Source organism: Perognathus longimembris, chromosome 12 (genome assembly GCF_023159225.1).
Source record: "Perognathus longimembris pacificus isolate PPM17 chromosome 12, ASM2315922v1, whole genome shotgun sequence".
NCBI classification, from domain to species: domain Eukaryota; kingdom Metazoa; phylum Chordata; class Mammalia; order Rodentia; family Heteromyidae; genus Perognathus; species Perognathus longimembris.
In genome coordinates this window covers 51,615,621-51,643,581 of record NC_063172.1, presented here as the reverse complement: position 1 = coordinate 51,643,581, position 27,961 = coordinate 51,615,621, and the positions used below count along the sequence as shown (strand labels likewise).

The window sequence follows — 27,961 nt, the reverse complement described above, 5'->3', positions numbered from 1 at the left end:
TGCCCATCACCATAACTCTTTATTTGGCATATAAAAAACGTAAGTGGCCAGACTGACAAATAGAACTCCTGGACTCTGGGCCTGATGTCTAAAAGTCTAGTTCCGTATTCCTTTTCTAATAAACATCATTATCATTTTTTACTGTGTCACATCTTGCTTGATTTCTTCTCTCACTACATGTAAGTGTCCTGTATTGACACTTTATCTCTCATTGAGTTGACTCTTCTTCCCTTCCCCTCTGCAAAGTAATGGCTCACTACTTCAGTAAGAGCCATGTCCTAAAAAGATGGGAAATCATCCATTCAAATATCTGGCATGCTTCAAAATCAGAGACTTTTTGAACACTGACATGATATATTAAGTCGAAAACTCCATACGTAATGTGATGAATCCACAATCAAAACACATGTGTGCTTAAAATATTGTATACAATTACCTTCAGGTTATGTACAGAAGGTGTCTATGAAACCAACTGCAAGTTATCTCATTATAATATTCCAGAGTCTGGGGAAAAAATTCAAAACCCTTCCAACCCCTAGCACTGTGCATAAAGGATGATCTGCCTATATCTCCTCAGATACACCCTGTACTTTGTGCAAAGTCCTGGCGGGCACACATCTTCTCTCGGATTCACAAATTCCCATTCCTTACTTAGACTGTGAAAGAACAACTGTTATAAGCCAATTTGAAGAGATGAAAGGCCACAGAAATGAAACAGTGGTAGGACTGCATTGTTGACCCTGTTCTAGACTTTCCAAGTTTTGTCAAGGCCAAAGTAGCATGTGCTCTATGTTGGTCATGACCAAATGACTTTTGGTCATCTTTGCAGCATGGGTGACCATGGCTCTGTCCCAATCCCCTTGCCTACTTATTCTGCGCCTAGGGTTTGTGACAATGTCCTCCCATTCCCAGAATGGAGCATGGATGTGTGGCCTCCATCCTTCAGTGCAAATGCCAACCCATCCTGTCATCACCCTGAAGTGACTGGCACTTCAGAGTGACTTCATCCTGAAGGACGGCCACTGTGGTCACCAGGTGTATGCCATGATGGGGGTGCAGAGAAAGTGTGATTGGAGGTGATGAGAGCATGGCTTTTGGCGAGTCATAGTGAGCCAGTGCATCCTAAGTGGGAGGTTTGATGCTGAAGAATCCAGATTAGGCCACAGACATGGCAGGAGGAGGTGACTGAGGGCTGATGGCCACCTTCTGAGGTGTGGCATTGGGCCCACCCATAGGAACCTGCAACCCTCTGCTCTAACATGACAGGCTGCTGCCATCATCTTTCAGATAAATACCACAAAGCAAATGACCAGTGTTTACCTTTGCCTGGCTTTCCTTTCTGTGCCATGGCCTATGTGTTCCAGAGAAAAACAAATAAAATAAGCAAGTTTCAGTTCCTACTGGCCTTCAGCTCAGAGACACCGAAGCATTCACAGGGCTGGATTATAAACGGCTCCCATGGACGGCTGGGGACCACTGCCAACATATGAGGCAGCCCAATACAGCCCGGGTGCAGGGGGTGGGCAGAGAGCCACAAGGAGTAAGATCTCATGGCAAATGCACATTCGCTTTTATGACTCGGGCTGTACTGTTTTTCTGCCTTTTTGGTCCCTTCTGTCATTTTTCTTGGCATCAGAACTCAAACTGACCTTTTTCTGATCCATCATCATCTCTGGCCTTCTAGGGGTGGGCCACAGACTTGTTCCTTTGGATCAAGCCCCAGGAATAACTCAGATTTTGTACAGGGGCTCATATGCAAAATATTAAGTTATGGCAGAATTTTTCTGCAAATATTTATTCTGCTTTGATACTGTAGTGGTTGTACTTTTCCCCCAAGCCTTTCACTTGTACCATAATTATGTAAAAATACACCATATGATTCAAGCTAGTTGAGGAAAATTAATAAAAAGAATTAAGACAGTTACAATGGGTCTTATTATCTGTGCCAAGTAGAGTGACGAAGTTGCCAGCCATTGCAACTTTTTCCCTCTTAACATGAACCTAGACACACAAACGTGGAGAAAACTTGAAGCCTCTGGATAAACAGAGACTCTGTGAAGCTTTTGAGACAGTTTGCCTGTTATGAAACCGAACAATATGGAAAAGTTACAAATTTGACTTTGGAGACGTTGTTACCAAACCCAATTCTGCTGATCCAGGCTGTATCTGCCCCTGTTCCAACTCTACCATGAGAAAACTAACAACAAACTGTCAACTAATCATTTCAATCCTTCCCTTTACAAAGGAAAAAGGAAAGAAAGAAGAGAGTCAGTAGGGAGAGCTAATTTCATTGTGTCCTGACTTCCTCAGGCCTGTGGCATCTGCTAGAGTTGGTCAAGGCAAGGAGGAAACTATTCTTGGTTTCTTTGTCCCTTCTTATCTGTTATTAGGCAATTACACCCAAACCTCTAATTACCTATTTTTATTTTTTATTGTTATTATAAAGGTGCAGAGTACAGAGGGGTTCTAGTTACATTAAGTCAGGTATAGAGTACATTATTTCTTTTGGGACAATGTCACCCTCCAACTAGCTATTAAGTATTACAGAGACCTGTTTGTGACCTTCAACCTTCACAGCTTGCTAAAGTAGTTTGGGATTCCTCACATCTCTAACCGTGAACCTGAAAATCTTTACACAAGGGTACGAGTATGATGACAAACTGTTGTTGGAAACCTTTTTTTCTTTTTTTTTTCAAATTTCAAAAAGCAGGGTCCATGCGGATCTACCTGTAGTGTCCTTATTCTATAGAAGGTTGAAATTCTATAGGCAGACAGAAGGGTGAGCGGTGTTCGAGGGTTAAGACTTAAAAGAGGGATTTCCACAGTGACTTTGCTGAGAACTTCTGACTCCTAAGATATTGTGGTAATTTCTTTGCAAAAATGAGGTAAAATAAGCATTTGGAGGGCCTGCTTGCCTGGAAGTATCCATGATTCAGACCTTTAAAAGAGGGGAAAGGGTGAACCAGAAAATAAATCCATGAATGGGAAAGAGCTAAAGAACCCTGCTGTGAATTAACTGACAATTAGATGTGGTATGTCAAGTCCCTCCTCTGGTTAAGAAATTGTGTCCATAAGTTAGTCAGTCTGCAGAAACCAAGATTTCACTTGCACCTTCTGTAACAGAGAGCTTGTTCAATAAGTTTCTGAGTATTTATACTTACTGCTACAGAATAATATGATCCCAATTGCTACCCAAAGGTATGCGCAGGCCCTCATGGCACTGTCAAGCTGAACTCTCTACCCCAACCCCCACAAAGCCAAGAGAACAAGGAGGGTGTGTGGTTCGCAGCCTTTCCAAGCTGGCACTCGTTGGCAGGCCCTGTCATCTGTCTGAGGTATACTGGTGACCTTCACATTCCCCTCTGCTTTCCCACCACAGTGCTAACTTGTAGGAGAAAAAGGGACTCATTACCTGCAGCTAAACACCAGCAGTGAAGAACAAAGGGAGCTTCAAAATTGCCTGGTTCTGTTTGAGAGTTTGTAGAAAAAGCAAGCCAAGGAACCAAAACAGACCTGGACAAACGTATCTGCAAGTTCCGAGTCCAGCCGCTGCTCTCAGCATACCACTGGCACCACCACATATTTTAAATCAATATTTTAACATCCGTATCTGTTTTGATAGGGTAAGGTGACACAACCATACAAGCAATGGGATAAGAAAACAGAACTTCAAATCTCAGAAACTGAAAAAAGGAATTTCAACATCTAGTCTTGAGTCAATAAGATGAAACATGTGGAGACACACACTATGTTCTTGTTTCCTACAAAAAAAAGGTGTAATGTGTTTAATAGTATAGTATCACTTAAAGGTTGTCTTTAAATTGAGAGAAATTTTGTATTAGAAATCCAATATGTGAATTGCAGAATTTTAAAAACATACTAACTGCTTCATTTTGAACTTGTTTATACCAAAATTCATAAAAATATTTAGACATTAAAGTCTTTATATTGCAAATGCCTACCTACCAATCGCAGGTTGAGGCAGAAGAAACAGTGTTTTAAGCTGTATGCCGGTACGTGAATAAATTGGCATAAGTACTTAAGAGTGTTAAGCTAATGTTTCCAGGAGTTGAAAATTAATTGCTAGTCACTTAAGAAACAATAAAACTGTTTTTGTAAAAATGTCAATATTTAAAAAATGGTATCAATTCTCATTAAAATGTGCTACTTAACAAATAGGATGTTATTATATGACTGTTTGAGCCTTTCAGAATCCCAAAGGAGTCACACGAAGATAATTCCTTCTTAGTGTGCACAGTGTCAATAAATATGATATGGTGGTTTTGCTCTGCTTAGAGCAAAACTTTCTTTCTCAACCGTGAATACCTGCTTTACCACATGATTATATCAAATATATTTGTCTTTATTCACACTCTCAACTTTGGGCTAAAAAGTCTCACTTAACAAAACCCAGAAAGAATTAAAAATAAACATTCAAAACAAAGTAGGCTTATTTAAAATTCTTCAGCAACTCTGGTAGTGGGTTAATTTGATTAATAGTTATGGTACAGGTTACATTTGCTTTAATGATATCAATATTTAGAATTGACTTTTGAATTCAATAATACCTAATATCATGTTGGAGATCCATCTGCAATGATTAACATTTATTTGCTGGCTAGAGAGAGTACTAGAGAAATGAACTCAGGACAGGAACCTCACACTTCCTACTACGCCATACCCCTCACCCTCCTCTTTTATTGTTTATTATTCATATGAGAAACAAGGGCATACCAGCATACACTTGGCTCCGATCACTGCTATTTTTCTACATGGAGGTTTATGCTTAAATCCACAACTTCATTTATGATTCAGTTATAAGGGAAAGGTGTTACATTTTACTGGGGTAGATAAGAACTAGAAAGACCAAAAAGCTTTAGCTACAATTTAGGGCAACGTAGAGACTGATAATATGTCAAATGACATTATAGAATATTATCATTAAAGCACTGTGCACATTTTTAAATTATATCATGAAACGTAAAGTTTGATGATAAAAGATGAAGAATCAAATTAGTGTATGAAGTAATTACTCAGAACAGAAACAAAAGAATTCAGCACATATTTAATATAAATAAATATTAGTCTTTTGCATGCAAACTCAGAGCTACTCTTGAAAATAAGCCTTTGATTTACTGCTGAACTGATTTCTCAATTTTCAGTGGGCTTGCTCATCAGTTTAACAAACATAATTTGTCACTGGCAACCATCAGCATTCTTTGTAACTTCTGTTTCTTTTCTTTTAAATCTATTATTCCTGCTGAGAGTGTCTACAAAAGAAGACTTTCATAGTGACACCAGCTCTGGGCCTGCTGTGAATGATCACATTCTCATAAAAATCAGTCTTTTTCATTGACAACTTGTTGGAGCATGAAAAAGTTTCTAAACTGAGTTTCTTTTAACCCTCATTTCCATTTGAGGAAAACAAATCACATACCAATTTACCTATAAAGTTTAGGTAGAAGTTTTGATTTAGGCATAAATAATTCCTGTTTAGATTTTTAAAAATAGACTGTAAGCTGAAGTATAAAATAGGTCATATCTTACTATTTTTCTTTTTTGTACCAGTTGCAGGGCCTAGGTGCTATACCTGACCTTTTTTTGTTCAAGGCTACTATTCTACCATTTGAACAACAGCTTCATTTCTGGATTTTTTGTGAATTCATTTTTTTTTTTTTGGCCAGTCCTGGGCTTGGACTCAGGGCCTGAGCACTGTCCCTGGCTTCTTTTTGCTCAAGGCTAGCACTCTGCCACTTGAGCCACAGCACCACTTCTTGCTGTTTTCTGTATATGTGGTGCTGGGGAATTGAACCCAGGGCCTCACGTATACGAGGCAAGCACTCTTGCCACTAGGCCATATCCCCAGCCCTGTGAATTCATTTTTAATTGGACGTAAGAGTCTCATGGACTTCTTTGCGCAACCTGGTTTCGAATCATGATCATCAGAGCTAGCCTCCTGAGTAGCTTCCTGATACCTGGCTAATAGGTTATATCTTAAGAAAATGATTTTCTCCAGAGAAAGTTTTCAGTGTTTTTAGTTTCTTGAAACAAATATAAATTCTGGTCTATTGCTTTATCATTATTTCAGCTGTGAAGATTCATTTTTGTTATCATTTAATATTTATTTATTTGTTCATATGACATTAGGGCCTGAATTCAGGGCCTGGGTGCTGTCCTTTAGGGTGTGTGTGTGTGTGTGTGTGTGTGTGTGTGTGTGTGTGTTTAATTGGAGATAAGACTCTTTCATGGACTTTTCCTGCCTGGGCTGGCTTTGAACCATAGTCTCAAATATCTGACACTGGAGTAGTTAAGATTACTGGCATGAGCCATGGCACAGGGCTGGTTTCAGGATTTGAGACAGTGTCTTGCTATTTAGCCTTGACTGGGTTACAGCTTGTCAATCCCTTCCTCAGCCTTCTGAAAGCTGAGATATCAAGGCATGTACAACCATGTCAAGCTACAGACTGACCTTTATTTAATCCCTAACCATTTGTCAATAGAACTTTAAAAGAAATATTTTCATAAAATCAACCTTTATAATCTTTAATATTTTCATATAATTGACCTCCTTTTTGTGTGTGCAGGGAGATAGAAGGGGGTAGAATTTGTCTATTAGTAAACTTATATGGTGAGACAATAGTATGACAGTCAGAATTACTCAATTTTGTATAAAAGAATGTACAAGTCAAAATAAATCAGGTCCCACCACATTCTTAGTTAATAAACTTTTTCTGAGCCAGTTTCATCTGCCATCTAATTATTATTGGCTACAGAAAGAAAAATATGCAGAACCGGACATAGGTGCTTGAAAGAAAGAGGAAGAAAAAAACAGAATGGAAGAGAAGAAAAGAAAAAGTTTCCTCAGCAACAGCAGGAAGGTTCTATCATCACCTCCCCTCAGTGGCAGCTCAGGGCAGGGCGGCCGCTCTGCACACAGTTCCTTTCTCTTCCAAGAAGCAGTGGGCATGAATCACCCTGGGAAACGTCTGTCTAGACCTTCTTTTTTAAGACTTCAGGTAAGGGTAAATTATTTACTTTACACTGGAGTGAACACAGGCTACAGAACTGGCTGCCAGAAGGAAAACTAAGGGAAAATTCTGTCCCTACTCATCCCCACTTTGTAAAGCCCTAATTTCTCAAGAGTTAAGCATTTACACCCAAAATTATCGTGCCATGGGGAAAAAATCAATATTGCATGAATCATTAACAACATGAATATTACCTTATATATGATGTATGCTGTATAAGTGTGTGTGCACGTGTGTGAACTATTTTACTCATTCAGTCATATTGAAGTAGGATTGAACAAACATCTATTTATTCTCTAGGCATTAATCACACGCTAAGTGCATATCCTGCTGTTAAGTCTTTGCAAACATGTCATAGGCTATGGGAAGAGAAACGATACTAGTGACTGTCAGTGTGGTTTTCTCACAGGGAAGATGATACAAGACTTATAAAGCCCTTCTTTCAACCAATCCTGTATAATGTATTCAGATCCATCTTTCAAAGAATAGATCTTCAATCTGCCAAGGAATACAATGATAACACAGGGAGTAATCTTCCCAGGATGTAGGAATGAATGCATTTCAGTTCTGCTTCTGTCTTTCTCAACAGATGCATTCAAAAATTTAAATTAGAACACGACATATATTCTGAACATTCAAGGTCCTCAACAATGGTCCTAAATTTACCAATGCTGCTTCATTCCTCATGTCACACACACACACACACACACACACACACACACACACACCAAGCAAACAAAAACCCTGTAGACCTATTTTGTGTCTCTTCTCTTCCCCTTTTCCTAGGAAACAGGTGGGTGGGTCTATTGCTGACTAGAACACTGGGTATATTTCTGCAGGTAATGCTCCAGGTTTAAACCTTTACTGGTATTCTTTCTTTCTCCATCCCTTGACAACCTTCTCATAATCCATGATCTGAATCACAATAGCTGCCATTACTGAGAGTAATGTACCCCATTATTAGGAGTATCCCATTAATAGGGGTACTGTATCATATGTTACAAGTTATTTTCAATGTTGTCTAAAACTTTGCATTTAATGGATAAATACATGCAGACTTCCATACACAACCTGCCCTGCCAGATAATAACCTCTTTGAAGGAATAAACGATCATTTCTGAATCCTTTTCTCCCTAGTCACTGCATCACAGTGGGCCAACTACATGGATACTACTGAATAAGACTTTCCAAACCATCTGACTGACATGACTGGGTAAGGAAAGATCACCCAACCTAAGTCAACTGATCATACTACTGCCCTTTTGTTTTTCACTGAAATGTTAAATATTAACTTGATGAAAATAAATTTTCCTTTTCTTTTTCTTCCCCCAGGCCCTCATTGGTGCATTCTTGTTATGACATTTGCCTTGTAGTGGGGAACACACACGAAAAATCAGGTAAAACAAGATACCTACCTGCTGGTCACCCCCACCCCCAGACTTCACTCAATGTTACGTAATAAATTCCATTTTATGTCAACCGATTGTTTATTTTACCCTTATATTGCTGCATAACATAAGACTCAGCGTATGTTTCCTGTTTCTTTCGCCAAGTAATAGTTGATGTACTGATGGACAGTTTCCATTAGTCTCTTGAAAAACATTAACTAAAATTAACTGAAGTGAACTTGGTTTGTTAATTTTAACAGGTAGCAATTGTGCCAATTCATCTCAAAAGTCTATGTCAAGGATTAGTAGTGATGCTTGGTATATGGGTGTTACTCTATAAATGCTTGAGTGACTACTGCAATGGAAGTGCTTAGGCAGATTTATGAGGTTTCCTTATCACCTTCGGCTCTTTCATGTGCTTTGCTTAACGGATACTTTTAATCACTTGGCTCCTTGGCCTTGCTTGGTGTATATATCTATTACCTTCTCTCAAGTCCACTGCATGTAGCTTAGGTGGCTCCTATTGGTATATCCTATTGGTAGTTTTGCTTTCACTCACATCTTTTTGGGGATGCTTCCAGACTTCTGAGCTATTTTACTTATTTGCATGTCCCCATTCCAAACGGCACTGGATTGGAGCACCTTGCTAGAACAGAATAGCTTCATCTCACCGTCATCTCAAAAGATTTGTTTTTACTGAATTCACTTCAACTTAAGTAAAGCTTTTAACTTTTCCCTTCGATTTTGGGAAAAAATTATTTTATCAACTAATATAAACCCACTTATGAGGACAACAATAGCCTTATGATTGCAAATAAGACCCATTCACTCTGGCCACCTAAAATCTAAACAATTGTCTATGTATTTTCAAGTAAACATTTTTGCTACTACATTAAAAAGGAAAAAGATATTCCTTATTTTTAAAAAAATTCCCTCCACATGTTCTACCAAACAGGATGAACACTGTCAACTGTTCATTTCTCAATATTTGTTAGGTACATTTTAGTTTTTGTCAGACACTCTGATCTTCAAGTCCTGTAGGATTTCATTAATGCTTGTTTAAAACCATAGTTCTCAACAACAATAAAGGATGCTATTTTTTTTTTTATACACAAAACACATACATACATTAGGAAGAATTTTTTTTTCTCAAATTTTTATTATCAAACTGACGTACAGAGAGGTTACAGTATTATACGTTGGGCATTGGATACATTTCTTGTACTGTTTGTTGCCTTGTCCCTCATAAGGATGCTATTTTAAACAGTCAAGTTCCCTTTAGCTTTCTGGCAAAACAGTAATATCAGAAGGTAATTTTTAGTCAATTATTTCCAAGTAGGTAAAAGAGTTCATAAGATAACACTGCTCAAAAGCAACCTCCTTTCCCATTCCTCGGCCCACCACCTGTCTTAGAAACAAGTAGCACATAATCAGGGGCAAGACAAATCCGGGATTTGCTCAGTGCTTCCTTGGAAATGTGGTTGGAATACTGAATGGAGTCTGGATAGAGGCTCCATTGTAACCATTCTGAAATGGGAGAAAGCTCCAGGGATTGTAACTTAAACACATTTGGGGGAAGTTGGAGTTATAGGCCTCCTCTTGCACTATTCAATTGGGTCAGGGGGAGGAGAAAGAGACAGAGGGAGAGGGAAGGAGGGAGCAAGGCGGTAGGGGGGAGAAAAAGGGAAGTGGAGTAGGAGAAGGAAGAAAAAGGGATTGAGAAAGGAAGAAAGAAGGAGGGAGCAAGGGAGGGAGGAAGGGAGATAAGTAGAGAAGGAGGGAGGGATGGATGTAAAAGAAAAAAAGAAAAGGAAAGTAAACTTCCTATAAAGGCACTGGAATATACTCTAGTTCTGGCTCTATCCAGGTAGATGGCTGACAAGTACCTGCCAACATCCAAAGTTTAAAAGCCCACTAATGTGCCAATTCTGTAGGCCTTATAAATAAATGGATTGTAGTCCAGTCCAGTACTGAAAATGAGCCCTTTCTATTCAACAAGCACAGATGGAAGGCTTTCTACTGACTATGGTCCTGCCACATGGCAGGAACTGAGGCAAGATTCTACTGTGTTCTAACCTCACCATCTCTGTTACCCCACAGCTGGCTGTGTGCTGGTCACACACTGGCAGGAAGCAGGGACTGGAGACAGGTCTCTCCATCTCCGAAGTATTCTCTCTTCCTTCAAAACATCCTGCTTACCAACAGCTTCATCCCATAGAAAGACATCATGGCCAAACTAGGCAGAGTGGTTCACAAGAAAATAATTACCTCTCTTACCTTACCTAAAAGTTATTTCATTTTCTGAATTAGAAATATCCTGTATTGAGTTAGATTTTCTGTTTTGTTTCTAAACTAGAATTTCAAAAGAACCTTTTCCCTGGGATAACTCCTCTTTCTCTTCAATACATTCGTTCTTCCTGGGACATTTCTGCTGGCTTCATGGGTATGGCTTCCTGCTCCATTCTCTGAGCTTCTGACCTGCATCTGTAACCTGCTAGCTGGACACCACTTGCATCCACTCTCAACTCTAATCAGTGGGTTCCTTCTCTTTTGCTGGTCCTGGGTCTTGAACTCGGGGCTTGGGCACTATCCCTGAACCTCTTTGTGCTCATGGCTAACACTCTACCACTTGAGCCACCTTTGGCTTTTTTTGAGTAGTTTATAAGAGTCTCATGGGGACTTTTTAGCCTGGGCTGGCTTTGAACCATGATCCTCAGATCTCAGCCTCCTGAGTAGCTAGGGCCACTGGCACTCAGCTCAGTGTTTTCTTTTTATGGCCATCTCATCTCCTAGGTTTCTGTCTCTATCTCACTCAAGCAAGAAACAGATTCCTCAAATCCTTTCCAGATTATTTTCTTACCAGCTTTCCTAGTGCTACTGTTCTCCCCTATCAAACTCTGTGACTTACTGATTTTACCATTTACCTCCACAATCATGCTAGAGAGTATGTTATGTTTATTCTTGGTTTAATATAAAACCCAATGAACCCCACTTCCCTAGCAGTGTCTTAATTTCCAAGAGCTGTGTCCTCTGTGTTTTATACCTACTCAAACTCTGTTCTGAAGCGCCATGCTCTCTTAGGCTAAAAGTCACTCCTGGAGAGATTTCTTCTCCACACTCTTCCCACCACTTCCCAATCTGGGCCAATCAGTGAGTAGATTCTGTTAACTTCCACATGTATTTACAGCCTTATGAACACTGTTCTAACATTGTCCTTTTATTCTCTCTCTTTATCACATTTGGGCTCCTTAAGAGCAGAGAATAAATTCCATCTTCTCTCCTCCACACCTGCCTAGTGGGCAGAATGGAGCAGGCATCAGCCAGTTTACAGTAATGTAGGAGTTGACTATTCGAAACAGATCTCTGTGGGCATTTCGGTCTTTTGTCCTATCTCCCAATTCCAAAACAGGACTGAGGTTGCTTGAACAGCTATGTTTTGTAGGTTTGAGAAACACAGAAAGATGTAAAGGTTTTGCAGAATATGTTAAAAGAAAGTGCTGTCCAGTTACTGGCAACCTACTCTAGATACTCCTTCTTATTACTCAAGGGGAATAGAAATGTTCTGCATAAAGATACTTGTGAAATAAAACCTGGCTTTACCATTACATAACCAAGTGGCTTTGGGCCAAAAACCTTCCCTGAAATGCTACCAGCATGTTCCATGAACCATGCACTAACACATGAAGCTGGAAGACTACAGAGAAAAGAAAACTTAACATGACAACTAAAGAAATGTGTCTTCTGTCATAAAGCCAGTGCTGTCATTAGTGTGATGGTGATGAGGTACAGTAGCTACTTAAAAGCCAACAGTACATGAGTCTGTAGTCAGAAAGAAGATTTGTACATGAGGCCAGAACAAGGGAAGTCTTTTTAACAAGCCGGGCCCAGCAGTATTCTTTCTGGTTTTTGTGATATGAATTCTGTTAGATTCTAATGAAAGTTTTGGTAGCAAATCACTTACTGTCCCATTCCCTTTGTTCCCTAGTCCTTCCCTTAGTCACTTCTATTTCTTCCTCAGAGTTACAGGTTTTGGCCCAGTGTTCTTCCTACAGAAAGTGCTCAAGAAACAACATGAACAGCTTTGATCTCCCTCATGCTTCCTATGTACCAGGCTAGCTCTTTCAACTTCACAGCCTCAAAATTACACCAGCCTCAAAAATATTCCATCATTCACCATTACAAATGGGAGGTTGAGATACAGAAAGGACTCATTCATAAATGAACTCATGAGTTCAACTTCTGGCATTTTTAGAACTGCAAGACAAGCCACAGAAATATAGAGATTTGAATTAAGCTGGAATAATCATGATTATAGTAAGTATTTTGGGGATTATAACAAATATCAAATTGGGCATGATGATGCATGCCCCTAATACTAGCTACTTGGAAGAGGAGGAAAGTACAAGAGGGCCATGGTTTAAGGCCAGCCTGGACACATAAAATAAGACTCTATTACAATAAACAAACCAGATGGAGGCTCACCTTTATTATCCCAGCCTGTGGGAAATGTAAGTAGGTGAGTCACAATCTAAGGCCAGCCTTGGGCAAAACTGAGATAGTACCAAAAACAAAAACATAAAGCCAAAAGGGCATACGGATCAGGTAGAGCACTTGCCTAGCAAATAGCTGAGTCTGAGTTCAATTCTCCAAAAATAGAAAAAAATGCAAGCAATATTTACTTCCTGGGGGAGGATAGAGAGTACATGAAATTGGATGAATATAACTAGTGCTCACTTACAGCACATGGAAATATGCAGTGAATTCTAATAATATGTACTACAAGATTAAAATATAAAGAAAGCAGCCTATCAGGACATAAATCTGTGTTTATGGCTGAACTTATTTAATTCTTGCAATATTTTTAAATTTAGAAGACAGTTTTTGTCTTCTTTTTGATATACATCTTTTGACCTGACCCCAGACTAAAACAATACTATATATCATTTTGAATTGTAATTCTTCCACTGAAGTTATGTTTCAATGATAAAGATTTTGAAAATACAGTTTTATAAGGAATAATATTAAAGTCTATCCTCTCAGACAATGGTGCTTTTAAATTCTTCTGACTTAGTTTATTTATTTTTGTGCCAAACCTGCGGCTTGAACTCAGAGCCTGGGCTTCTTATGCTCAAGACTAGCACTCTACCACTTGAGCCAAAGCTCCACTCCTGGCTTTTTTTTTTAGTTAATTGGAAATAAGAGTCTCATACACTTTCCTTCCCAGGCTGGTTTTAAATTGTGATCCTCAGATCTCTGTCTCCTGAGTAGCTAGGATTACAGGCATGAGCCAATGACTCCAGCTCTTCATTTATTTTTTTCTGGGTTTTTCTTCATTACTTTATTGTTAAAGTGATGTTCAGAGGGGTTACAGTTTCATATGTAAGGCATTGTGTACATTTCTTATCCAACTTGTTACCTCCTCCCTCATTTTTCCCCTGTCTCCCCACCATGAGTTGTACAGTTGGTTTATACCATATAGTTCCCACCATGAGTTGTACAGTTGGTTTATACCATATAGTTTTGTAAGTATTGCTGTTGCATTTGGTTTTCTTTTTATCCTTTGTCTCTCGATTTTGGTAGTCCCTTTCCCTTCCCTAGTTCCAATACATGTATATGCAATATCCATGGTACTAAAATCCGTGACAGTGATATCGGGGTAAAACCACGGGAAAGAAAGACAAAAGAAAAAGGGCATAATTTCACATGGTATGCTGAAAATAACAATGACAAACCACTTGTTTCCATAACCTGGAGTTCATTTTGTTTAGCATCATCTTATGTGCTCATATGGACATAGCTATTGAGCTATTGTGCTCTTCTGCTAGGACGATCCTAGATGTGTACTAATTATTCCCAGTGAGGGAAACCATAGAGTCTATGTTTCTTTGAGTCTGGCTCACTTGTAGTACATATACACAATGGAATTCTATGCCTCTATCAGAAAGAATGATGTTGCCCCATTTATAAGGAATTGGAAAAAAAATCATTTATTTTGAAAAGTTAACTTTTACAAGTTGTAAAAGTTGTGGTGCTAGGCTTGAGATGTCACTCTTAAGACAAGTAGTGGTGCTTACTATAGATTTGAAAAAGAAACTGAAAAAAAAATAAAGAAAACTTATCTAAGCAATGTAAGAGGTCCTACGTCAGGAGCTCAGGATCCCTCGCCTCAGGGGGTGTCCTCATGGACTGAGCATTACTTGTTTGGTAGAGTGAGCACAGCTTCCTCTCACCACTACCACATCCCACCTCCCTCCTCCCACTGCTTCTGTCCACTCTCCTGCCTGTCAGCCTCTGACTCTCCTACTTCTCTCTTGGCTACAATATCCTTTCCTCTCTTTGGAATCCTTTTCACTGGTGACCAATCATGCTGTCTGTTTTTTGCTAAAACACTAATCAACCTTCCTTTGGTGCTACAGCCCCCTCCATGTCCCCATCTCCATGTGTCAGGACATGGGGACCCCTCTCTCCACTCTGCCTCCCTCATCCTCTCCTCCGCTTTCCTCTACTCTTTCAATCACATGCATGTCTGCTTCTCAGTGTCCTCAACAGCCAGTGTCCAACAAGTTCATCACCTCTTTGTCTTCTCTTAGGCACCTGGCTGCGCACGACCCTGGAGGGCCTGGTTTCCTCACTCCTGAAACACTATTCATTAGGTTCTTTGTATACCACATATTTTTCTACCTACTTCATTGGCTACTTCTCACAATGTTCTCTTAAGAGCTCCTATTTCTAGCAGTCAGAGTGCCTAATGCTCACTCTTTGACCCTTTTCTCAATTTAGCCTTCTCCCACATGATACCATCAAGTCTCCTGGCTTTTCTAACTCCCAAAGCCATACCTTCAAATTTGCCTCTCCTATGACTTATGAACCTACCAATATATCCATCTGCTTCTATGCCATCTCTTGACTTCAATGCTGAGAAGGTTTTTATCCTTCATATTTTCAGTATAGAAAATACTATCTGATAGTCTACCCCTCACCCCAAACCTAGTATCCTTCCTCATGTCAGAAATGTGACCACACTTCCAACATTCAGGTCAACATGTAACAGCCACTTTTAGTTTTGTTACCTTCTTCTCTCACAGCTGACCCCGTAGCAAATTCTGCCAGAGCTTCTTTCAATATTCCCAGTAAGCCCTGTTCCTTCCCATCACCTCCAGACTGTTACAGCCACAGCCTCAATGCTATGGCCCCCTTGACCAGATCGCAATAGTTTGCTTGGTCTCATTCGACTCTTATCCTTATCCCTCATTTGGTAGTCACACCGGTCATTTAAAAGTATGAACACTAGTATATAATGCCCATGCTTAACATTTCCTAGTATCTTCCCATTACAATTAGAAAAAAAAAAGAAATTTCTTCACCAGGGTCTGTAAGACCCTTCATGATTGGGATCCTGCCACTCTTCGCACATTCGCTCTGTCCTGGGTCTCACTTTTTACAAGAAACTACTGAAACTCGTTCTCACCAAAGGGCTTTGCCTGTGCCATGCCTCTCTCTGAAGGCTCTGCCATTCTACCATCAACAAATCATCTTCCGATTTGTTCCAATGTAGCTACATATGCTGTAGGGTGAGCATGGAATATCTCACATGTGTGTTCACAGACATAAGAGAGAGCGCTCTGTCCCAGCCAGGGACCCAGTGCTTCCCACTCTTAAAGACCATGTCCCCAAGCACACAGAGTTAAATGGCAACCATAAAACCAGGGAAATCATGTTACTGAACACTAGTCAGAAACAGAAAATCCAAAGCTAAGCTTAATGATTACTTTTTGTTTAGACTTATATCCATCTTTAGAAAATATTTTCTTTTAATTGTGGAGAGATCCAGCAGGACAAATGAGTAGCAGCGAATTACATGGAAATCTCCTCACTGCTGGCCTGTCCCTCACTGCATGGTGGCCTGTCCCCATGACAGGCAGCCAGCCTATCATACAGATCCAACAGAAGGAACTCTTTCTTCAGCCAATCAGGAAGAAGCACACTCTACTGAGGCTGAAAAACCCTTTCAGTGCCATACTGGCATTCCACACAAGCATCAGGGTATTGAATGTGGGGTCCTTTTCTATAAAGTTACATGCAGGACATTCATCAGACTTAAGAACTTGGAAAGCCTGGGAGGGAACTGATTCCATGCCCAACACTGTCTCTGGCAGAAAGAAATACATACTATGATACTTCTGTCTTCCTATCACTCATGTTCCCTAACACACCAACATTTGTAATGACGCAAAACCCAAAACATCTCCATTTAACTTGCTTTCCTAAAATGTCAACAAAATGAATGTACATTTTAATTTTCTTTTAATTAGAAAAATCATGGAGACAATAAACAAGGCTTTTTCTTTCTTTCTTTTTTTCATAGAGCTGAAGACCAAAGTCAGTACTCTTCTACTGAGCTAAATCCCCAACTCCCAAGAAGCAAAGCTTTTAAAAGTAAAAGGGGTTAATATTTTTACTTCTTAGAGTTAAATATATTTCTAAATTCCATTAAAATTGTATCAGAGCATAGAATAATAACCACTGTATACATGTACTTTGATGGCAGAAAAATATTAATCTAGAACTGGAAATGTGGCTTAGCAGTAGAGTGCTTGCCTAGCATGCATGATGCCCTGAGTTTGATTCCTCAGCACCACATACACAGAAAAAGCTGGAAGTGGTGCTGTGTCTCAGGTGGTAGAGGGCTAACCTTGAGCAAAAAGAAGCCAGGGACAGGGCTCAGGCCCTGAGTTCAAGCCCCTGGACTGGCAAAAAAAAAAAAAAAATACTGGAAATCAGTCACAGTTACTCAGTGAACTAAGAAAATTACACAATGGGGTAGTCTAGCAAATATTTTAACATTTCACAAGAAAATAAGGCCAAATGTCAACAATCAAAGCTTAGAAATCACAATCTAAGGTAGGGAAGAGGTTAAACTCCTTCAAATTCCTTATAGTAAAAGCTCAAACCTTCAAAGTTAAAAACATACAATTTAAGTATATTAAAATGGTCCTGTGTGAAATCAGACTTTACCTATTATTTTTGCCTGATGGGATAATTTTGTTTTCTTAGGAGCTTGTTTTTGCCAGAAATATTTACAATATTTTTAATTTTGGAAGAAACTTATAATTGCAGTGACTAGTCCAACGTTTGTTAAATCAAACAAATACAAAATGAAAGATTGGAATAAATGCAAGAGCTAATTTATTTTAAAATGTTGATTTTAATCTAGAGCAAATTAATGATTTCCAGAGAGTAAGGCTAACTAAATCTTTCATCGATTCTTTTGTTATACCTTCAGGTTATTCTCAAGTAAATGAATTTACAATAATTAACTTGAATGTTTCTATTATTATTTTATGCATTTGCTGTAATTATACCTTCATTTTATTTCCTAATTCATACTAAAAAGAAACAGACCTCGTGACAAGAATAGAATTTGGTATTCCAATAAGTATATGTAGCCCTCTAGTTACTCCCTTAATGTGGGACACATGGACACACACACACACACACACACACACACACACACACACACACAATGTGTGTATGCATATGCATCTATGTGTGCTCTACATCTTTTTTTGGGGGGAGGGGGCAGTCGTGGGCCTTGGACTCAGGGCCTGAGCACTGTCCCTGGCTTCTTTTTGCTCAAGGAAAGCACTCTGCCACTTGAGCCACAGCACCACTTCTGGCCATTTTCTATATATGTGGTGCAGGGGAATAGAACCCAGGGCTTCATGTATACAAGGCAAGCACTCTTGCCACTAGGCTATATTCCCAGCCCATGCTCTACATCATTAAGCTAGGACTTTTAACATTTTTTTGTAGATTTTTTTATTACTATTTCAGTGTCTATACTTCAATATGAATAATGTCAATTAAATAAATGTGTATTAAAACAAACTGACTGTGGAAGATTTTGGGTTTATATTATACCAAGTTATTACTTTTATAACATCTCTCTCCACATACTTTTGGCACCATATAGGTAACTAGTGGCAGTTTTAAAATAATAGCAATTTACTTGATGGATGTTATTAACACCTACTAAGACTTACAAGAGTAACATCATTGGAGTTAGCACAAAATAGCAGTAATAGAAATAAATGGAAGTGTAGCCAAGACAATTTAACACACTTGCAAAATATGGATTTTTTTGTGCTGCTCTCTCATGAAGGGAAACACATTTAGAAATAAGAAACAGCTTTGGAAAACAAGTGTGATTATTAAACTTTTATAGAGGCCATTTTGAACTTGTCACTCACTTAGAATATTTGTACCTTAAAAAATAGCCATGCCTTACATGTTATTTCCTAGAGGAAAGCAAGCATTTAAAAATGCAAAAAAAAATTGCACTTTACTTTTAAGTGTAAAAATAAATATTCCGCTAAAGAGTGGGAAAAAATAAAACACATTTGAATAATTTTATTGCACTGGAAGCTGCCAATTCATCTGTGAGTAGTTTCACTGCAGATGAAAAGAAATCAAAATGCAGCACAGATGTTGAAGGAACCACATTTAAGTTCTGTCACACACTGGCTGTTCCCTAATGATTCTGGCTCATCTATTAAATAAGGTGCATTTTGCTTGATTTTGAAAAAGGGAAACATCAGGAAATATTTAAAGGCCAATTGCTGCCAATTAACTTTGATCAGTAAAAGTTCTATTTGAATCTTTCAGATTCCTCTCCTGTCTGAAATAACATACATTTATAAAATCCAGCAAAACAACAACTTGATGATTAATGCCTGTTGGCAGGCCTGCCACAAGCTTGCTTAACGGTGGGATTTAAATAAACAACTGTCTCTACTTAATAAAGAAGGGGGTAAAAAGTACTGAAGAGTCATGTTTTCTCATAACGCAGATATAAAAAGTAGGTTCTTTACTGCTAAGATGCCAGCTAACCAAGATCAGTGCCCAGGATACAGTTAGCTATCCATCTTACTAAAAGTACTCCAAATCATAATAAACCACCTTCAGCAGCAGTCAAACAGCAGGGGTCTGACTCAATCTCCCAATAATTGGACTAGACAGAGAAGTATCTGATTGAATACAATGAGTCTAGCATAGACAGTAAATGAAATTTGTTAACTGACAATAAGACTGTCTAGGATTTTTTTGCCTGGACAGACTTTGAACTTTGATCCTTCTGAGTAGCTAGAATTAAAGATGTGAGTCACTAGCACTAGGTGATTATTATTCTCAATGGAAAACATCAATTTTTACTTGTTATCATAGAAGATCCAGTTTTGAACCACAATAGCCAAAGTCAAGCTCAACAGAATTGCCAGGAAGGCAAAAAATTACCATATAACAACTAGTTACTATTTCATTATTTCAATCATATATCTTAAAAAATAGCAGCCCAGTGTTATTTCAAACCAGTCCCTTAGTTTCAGACATGCAACAAGAAGTACATGTAGCATAATCAGAACTTACTTCTAAGTCATTGAAAAACAGATGTGTGTCCGCCAAATTGAAAATCATTTCTTCCATTCGCAGTCCAAGAGAAACAGAAGTGGGTGGATCCTAAAAGAAGAATTTCACAGGTCAAGTTTCCAGGCTTTCTGGAAGACAGTGTCACATTAAAAGGGTATCAGGGGGGCTGGGAATATGGCCTAGTGGTAGAGTGCTTGTTTTGTATACATGAAGCCCTGGGTTTGATTCCTCAGCACCACATATATAGAAAAAGCCAGAAGTAGTGTTGTGGCTCAATTGGTAGAGTACTATCTTTGAGCAAAGAGAAGCCAGGGACAGTGCTCAGGCCCTGAGTTCAGGCCCTAGGACTGGCACAAAAAAGGTGGGTGGGGAATCACAGATGGTAGGAAGCAAGAGATGCATAAGAGACCTGGGTTCTGGGGGCTTTAAAGGGCATCATTTATTCTAGGTGCAAATTCTGTGACTTCCTATACAGATAAAGTGTCCCATATTTTGTTGTTACTTTGCACAATAAATGACTTGCTGCCTAAAATTTCACAACAAAATGAGATTTAGGGTTAGACATATAATGTACATGGAATTCAGTTGAACACATTTCTTTCAGGAGCAAGAAATTCAGTGAACCAAGAAGCCATTGTTTACATTACACTACAATCCATTAAGAGTATCTAAGTCATACTGCCATAAAGACTATAGATTAATTTCATAAAGCTAAGTAGTAATTTTACTTAATATGATAACACTATGATTACTTGTATTTTTCAGACTGCCTGCCTATTGGAAGTCTACTCAAAGTAGGGAGGCAGCTATGATGGCTGTTGGACATCCATGTCTAGACATTAAACAGGTGATGTCATACACAGCAGTGTCCAAGGCTTCCACAACATGCTCCAAGCGTTGGACCCTGGAAACAAGCAGTCAGACAACACAATCCATATGGCAGTGTGTCTACTGCTACGGAAATGAATTTGGGGGATATGCAAAAATTCGCAGGCTTTATGGCATTACTATATTTGTAATGGATGGAATCTATGAATCAGCACGGCTTCTGGTTGAAATCCTGCATATTAATTGAAGATGAAAATTTCCCGACAGAAAGTACATGAGGAATATAAACTGGAGTTTTTGAGGCTTTTATTGACATCCAAAAACCAGTCTCTATCTCTCTCTGTCTCTCTGTCTCTCTCTGCCTCTCTGTCTCTCTCGCTCGCTCCTCTCTCTCTGTCTCTCTCTCACACACACACACACACACTCACACTCACACACACACAGACATAGAGACAGAGACACAGGTAGAAAATTTTGAATTTGTCCAAAGAACAGGCAGTATATCATTCATCTCATTATTATAACAAACCTTTGGGATAAATACAGGATCTATTTGTATCATTACTTAACAAGAAATTTATAATGAAAGAAAGTGTGGTTATCATTGTAGTCAGAAACTTAAAGAGTCAAGATCATAAAAATAAAAGAAAACAAGAGTTTTCCTATTTAATCCTTGCCCAACATAAACTCACTACTCTTTATGTATTTCCTTCTGAACATATCTTCATAGCAAATCTCCACATTTGCCTGTGTCTTGTGCTCTGGACTTCATGTACTTACTTCATCTATCACGGCCCTGGGTAACATATCTCATCTTCTGTTTTGTGGGAGGCACTAAGAAATGATGGAGGAGGAACCATGGGAAGTGGTAGGAAGATTAGGTCCTAGTGTCGTTCTCCCATAAAATTAAAAGGAAACAAAAGTTGTCTCTCAATTTGAGCCAATCAGATGTTTGTACACCTAGGTGAGTGTAGCAAACTATAATGCAGGAGTGTAAGAAGAAATTGCACACTTGCCACAAGCTAATCAATTTCATGCCAGCTCAGCCCTGCTTTGATGGCACAGCCAGCTCCAATAGCACTGCCCATACCCTTAGGGCCACCCATACCCCCACTAGCACCGCCCACACCCCCACCAGCTCCACCCACATTCCACCAGTACTGCGAGCTTTCTACCTTCCAGGACTCACAGGAAAAAGGGAAGAAACTATGGCGGAGGGCATGGATTAGTTGAGTTTCTCTCTTGCCTCCACTCCAGTGGAGAGGAGGCAGTGGATATGATATTGGTAGAAGTTGGAGGTGAGAGTGGCAGAGGGGCAAAGCAAACACCCAGAGTTCATGAAAGACAGGGAGGCAAAAAGACTCATTAGCTAATGGAATATTCAAGAGCTGTGTTGGGAGGCACAAAGGTTTTCCTGTGTATTAGTTTATGGTTCATAATCCTTAGCTTTCTTCAATTGTTTCTCTTTAGTACCAGCTAACAACTATGACATTTCATAGGTTAAATAAAAGTGAAAAACAGTTTACAAAAAAAAGAAAAAGTTAAAAAAAAAAACAAAAACAACTCATTTTCTCTTGGTTTTAAAGGAAATGGCTCATTCACAAGGATCCTATCAGGAAGCAAGTTGGGGAAAGCAAATGCTCAAATACACCCTAGAGCAGAATTAACCAGTAGGGGAAGTTCAAACAGCTGTGGCTAAAAGGAAACACCTGACTAAGGTGCACTCCTTTTAGTTTAAGCCAATAAAAACACACTGACTTGTCTCATAACCATGTCAATCAGCCTTTTTATGTGGCAAGGGTGGAGACTCACTACATTTATTAAATTGCCAATGGTGGCAATTTATGTGCCACAGTATTGCTACTTCTAAAAATGTATTATTTTCCTTGATATGGCTGCTTATTTATATGGCCATCAAAGAATTACCCTAGTGTCTGTTAATATATAGCATACTTTAACTTTTCTTCATAAATTACAATAATGACCTGCTAGTCAGAATACTAATAAATTTTAAAGGCTTGTTGAGTCCTGTGGTAAAAATACAACACAGATGTTGGCTTTATTTACCTTTTATTTTATTCTCCTTTGTGATTAGCAGTCGTTTCTTGGTAGTTTTTAGACCTTGCATGTGATGGCATTGTTTGAAACATTTACTATACCCCAAAATAACAGTTTGGTAATGAACTAGATCAAAATTTTAGAATAAGAAGGGCTTCTGATGGAGAGCAAGGCTGCTCAAACATCTTTTAACCAAAATCAATAGTCAACAGCAATCAAAAACTTGTTATACTGTGAGACAGTATTATTTCCCTTCCTTTATACTCCACCCCACCTCACTACCCCCACCTCAATACCTGAAATACAAATTTGGCAAACAAACTTACATGTTTACTGTTTACTTCTCAGCGCTGTACTGATCAACATATGATTTTTAAGTAGAGCTCTAGAAGAGTTTGGAAACACTTTTCCACAATCCACTGATTCTGAGAGAAGAATTTCTGGTTAACACCCTTTAGATCTGTGCCAAGAAACTGAACTGGCAGGTGTAAGATACACCTCACTCTAACTATTACCTAAGAAAACCCAGCAGATGGGCAAAACAAGATAAACTATGTAGACTGGCTTTCACAACTCTAGCAACCAGAATTCTTCACATACCACAGATTTTATTCTCTCTTTATTATAAGTACTATTTAATAATGTCCTAAAAGTTTCAGACATAGCTGACTTATAAGTCAAATGTGACAAAAGCTACTACTGAAGAGTTAATGAACCTTAGCCTGCTGGCTTATTTTGGCATACTCAGAAGAAGGAAAAAATTGTTCTTAGACCAAAACTAAGACATAAATATCATCATGTCTTTGTCTTAATATTACTTTTCTTGAAATAAATAGTTCTCTTGCAGTAAGAAATTCAAGGGCTGTAGTTATGAAATGATTTCTAAGTTATCATTTTTTTTGTAATATCACTTTGAGGAAATTATTTAAAACAACTCTGCCTCCTCCTCAAAGTAACATTTCATTTTAAGTAAATTTCCTTGCTTACTGTTTTCATTCTTTCCTTGACACTTTGGTGCCATTTACCACCGCTGTCTAGTGTCTTCTAAACATTTTTCCTTCTCTAGTGTCCAGGACAACATCAATCATGTCTTGGCATCCTTCTAGCATCTGATCACTTATCACATGTGCCTCATTCCCAGGACTCTGGTTTCATCCAGTGCCCACTCTCTTCGGTTGTCTTATGACCTAAAGACACTCATAGTCACAGCCACATCCCCTCTATCAGATCTGAGGTCTTGAGTGCAGACACATGTATCACTCAGCTGCGGGTCATTTCTTTGAGAAGTCCATAGAGGGTCTGAAACCCAATGTATGGAAGGCTGAATTGATCACATTTCCATGAAAACCTTCCACTCATTCTATACTTTGGCATTTCCATCAGCAGCCTCTCCATATTCCCACAACTCATATTGTCTTTATCTTTACAACAATTCATTTCTTGTGTGTGTGTGTGTGTGTGTGTGTGTGTGTGTGTGTGTGTTTTGGTTATTGGCTTTAGAGTTTGCCCTCAGCTTGGTGTCTCTTCTGTGGGTCTCTTTGCCAGCTTCCTTCATTGAATTGCATTTACAGGGTCTTACTGATCCTCATTCATTCTTCTACCTCTTTTATGAAAACCTGAACAAGTATGAAAGACTTGGAAGATTTTTTAATTACCTCCCAGTGGCAACTTGTTTGTGTTTTTTCAAACTAAAGGTTTTTTTTTTTTGGTTTTGTTTTTTACTATGAAATTCTTCAAAAGATAACTAGGAGCCTAGATTCCTAGTTGTCCACATCTCAACTTCCTGAGTAGCTAGGCGTATAGGTGTGAATCACTAATACTTGGTTCCCATCCTCTTTTTCAAGGCTTGGAATTGTTTTTATTTTTGTTGTTGTTTTAGTATAATTAATTGCATAATCTTAAAGTCCTTACCAGTTTTCTGAAACAACAATTGGAACTTTGTCTTTCCACTTTGTATAGAATGTTTTGTTTAGATTTTTTTTTCCTGGTCCTAGGACGTGGGTGCGGTCCCTGAGTCTCTTTGTGCACAAGGTTAGCACTTGACCACTTGAGCCACAGTACCACTTCTTGCTTTTTCTAAGTAGTTTATTGGAGATAAAAGTATCCCAGACTTTTCAACCTGGGCTGGATTCGAACTGTGATCCTCAGATCTCAGCCTCCTAAGTAGCTAGGATTGATTACAGGTGTAAGCCTGGTTGACATTTTTTTTTGTTAATATTTCAACAATAGTCCTTAGCTCTAAAGCTATCTATGGACCCTTAGTTCTTTCTCTGCATCCTCTCTACATCTTTGATATCTAATACAATCACTGACATGGGGCTTTCCCAAAGTATTGGGGAGAATAACAAATGAAAAGCATCAAACAATGTTGCAGTTTGGATATAAAATGCCCTTCAAAAGGTTCACCTGTGGAGGCTTGAAGCTGAGGAGCTTATTGATTCAATTATTGACGGGTAACTGGATTCTGAGGTTTCTGATCCAATAACTGGATTTCATCCATTGAGTAATTCATAATTTGATTGGCATTATTAAGAGGTGATGGGAAAACTAAGAAGAGGAGCCTGATTGGAGGAGGTGGGTTGTTGGGAGATGGGGTGCCTTTGAAGTATATATCTAGTCTGGCCCCTTCCTGATTTTGTTCTCCAATTCATGGACACTTTGAGGTGAGTAGCTTTGCTTCACCACTGCTTCCTAATGCCAGGATGTGTGGTCTCACCACAGCGCCATAACCATGGAGCCAGCAAACCACGGGCTTCATAAAATACAGAACCAAAATAAAGCATCCCTGTTACAGTGATGAAAAGCTAACTAACGCAAAGACTCTTCCAAAATAAAAACCATTGTTTTGGTATTTTCCTGGGGCTTGAACTCAGAAACACAGTATTCTTCCGGTGCTTTGTGGCTCAAGGCTAGTCCTCTGACCACTGGAGCCACAGCTCCACTTCTGGCTTTTAGGTAGTTGATTGGAGATGAGGGTCTCACGGACCTTCCTGCCAGGTCTAGCTTTGAACTGTGTTCCTCAGACCTCAGCCTCCTGAGTAGTTAGGTTTGCACATGTGAGCCACTAACACCCAGCTCCAAAGAATTTTAATTTAAAAAAAGATAATTAAGTTTTAGCATCCCTCTTCCCTGCTTTTAGGACCATATACATGACAGGCAAGCACTCAAACACTGAGCTACACCCTTAGCTTAATGTTTATCTTTAGATGATTCTAAGTACAAAACTATCCTAGTGGGGAAAGGGATATTTGAATCCTAGAATCATTCTGTCTTTATGCTTGGTATTAAACATGGTCCATAGTAAACACTATTTATCTGACTAAAGGACAGTTCAATCTTAAGATGATTGCTTTTTAATCCTTACTTTTCTATTTAATGATATGAATATTACTGTAAGATCAGTAGACAGTTATATTTGATGATTGCTTTTTAATCCTTACTTTTCTAGTTAATGATGTGAATATTACTGTAAAATCAGTAGACAGTTATATTTTTTAATTAAGTAGTGACATGCATTGCAACACTTTTCAAAATATATTCCTATGAGGTATGAAACTTAGTTCTCTAGTGAAAGTTGAGTAGTTAGTGAAAATTCACAAAAAGAGAAATCGCAATCAAATTTCTTACAATTTTCTTGTTTAATGAAGACATTACATATTCAATCTAAGTCCTATGTCCAGGGAAACCTTTCAGTTGAGACTCCCTTCTTAAGTTTTTCCTTATGAAAGCAAAACTCAGCACAGAGCATGCAACACTCACCCAAGGAACGAAATTTAACCCTGTTCCTCAATCATGTGGATATGATCTTAAGTTACAAATGTCTGCTTAAAGCCATTGAAGTAAAGGGAAGGAACTTCTTGCAAGGCTAACCCTGGCTGTTTTCAGTACATCAAAGACAAATTATGTCTACTGAATGGAAAGTAACATTATGTATAAAAATTAAGTCGGGATGAAATCTACTGAGTGTCTGTAGACTTGAGCTTAAAACAATTGCTTTGCCTTCATCCTTTGTCACTTTATCCCATTGCCCCAAGGTATATTTCTTAAGTTTCTAGAACATAGAAACTGACATTGTCATTCTATACACAAATCACCAGCACCATTCCTGCTGTATAGTCATTCTTTTAAACTGTTTCTGGCTTTTTTCTCCCATCACTTTATTGCTCTTACATTCAACATTTGTGTGATGAAAATGCTTATAAAAGTAGAAGAAAAATTGTAGACAAAAGCAGGGCACAGGAATAGGGAAATGTCATTAAATTCAGAGACTGTATGTTTAGCATCCTTGTATTTACATGCCAAAAAGTAATCATCAGATTTGGAGTAAATAAAAGAGGTATTGGAATATGGGTATGTGCTAGGTCATCAAAGGATGACAAGTTGTCTCTTGTTGCCCTATTTCTGTTTTTCACAGATCATCTAGAGTGTTTGATAAACTTCACAGTCATTAAACATACACTTTATAATAAGCTAAATCCACGGGGCTTCTGAAATTTGATTTTATTGCTGTTCTCACGCCAATTGAAGGCATTATTACTTCTTCATGGTGTCAGTGCTTCCACACTTTTCATGTAGGAATTCTCTCAGGATGACAAGTAACAAAACTGTCACTACACAGAGCTTAAGGTGACAGAATCATCCAGCTCTTAAAGAAACCAGATCTGATGCTACTCCCAACACAAGGTGGGCATGAACAGCACTACTGTTTTGTTAAATCTCAGATATTAAAAGTGATTCTCTCCAAACTGTGCTCATAAATTGCAGGCAGAGCTACTGGATAAAGAACATCAGCAATGCACACACTTGTGATGGTCACACCACAGGGTTTGTAGTCTTCAAATCTCCTGAAGTTCTCAATTTGCCATAGTGGCTGTATTATTGTGGGCAAGTTTGTTACTTAGTCTGGGACCTAAAGTCCCTTTATCAGTAAATAGGGCTAAGAAGATGTTTTCTTGTAAGCGTAAATCCATCAATATTTCAAGTTCTTATTTAAAAAGTAAGCATCTACTGCCACTCCTATCATGTTACTTCTATCATGAATACTATACCAGCTAGCTGTGGGACAGCCCAGGCACGGAACTTCACACCATGACTATAAGACATGCATCTATATTCTGCATTCAAACTGGATGTGAAGTTCAAACTGCTTAACGATAATAAATAACCAAAGAGACTTTATCATCCTATTTCCATTACAATGTTTACTCATTGCTACAGAATAGATCTTTCATGAAC

The 27,961-nt window shown here is 38.7% G+C and overlaps 1 protein-coding gene across 5 annotated transcripts in view; it reads right to left on the bottom strand.

Moving 5' to 3' along the window:
* The window catches only part of Eya1 (EYA transcriptional coactivator and phosphatase 1), a 141,703-nt gene that overhangs the window by 18,056 nt on the left and 95,686 nt on the right, over window positions 1-27,961 (bottom strand). For all 5 annotated transcript variants that reach the window (XM_048358973.1, XM_048358968.1, XM_048358971.1 and 2 more), the window contains one exon: window positions 19,841-19,930. In XM_048358973.1, the coding sequence (XP_048214930.1) occupies window positions 19,841-19,930 (90 nt within the window). The remainder of the gene's footprint in view (window positions 1-19,840; window positions 19,931-27,961) is intronic.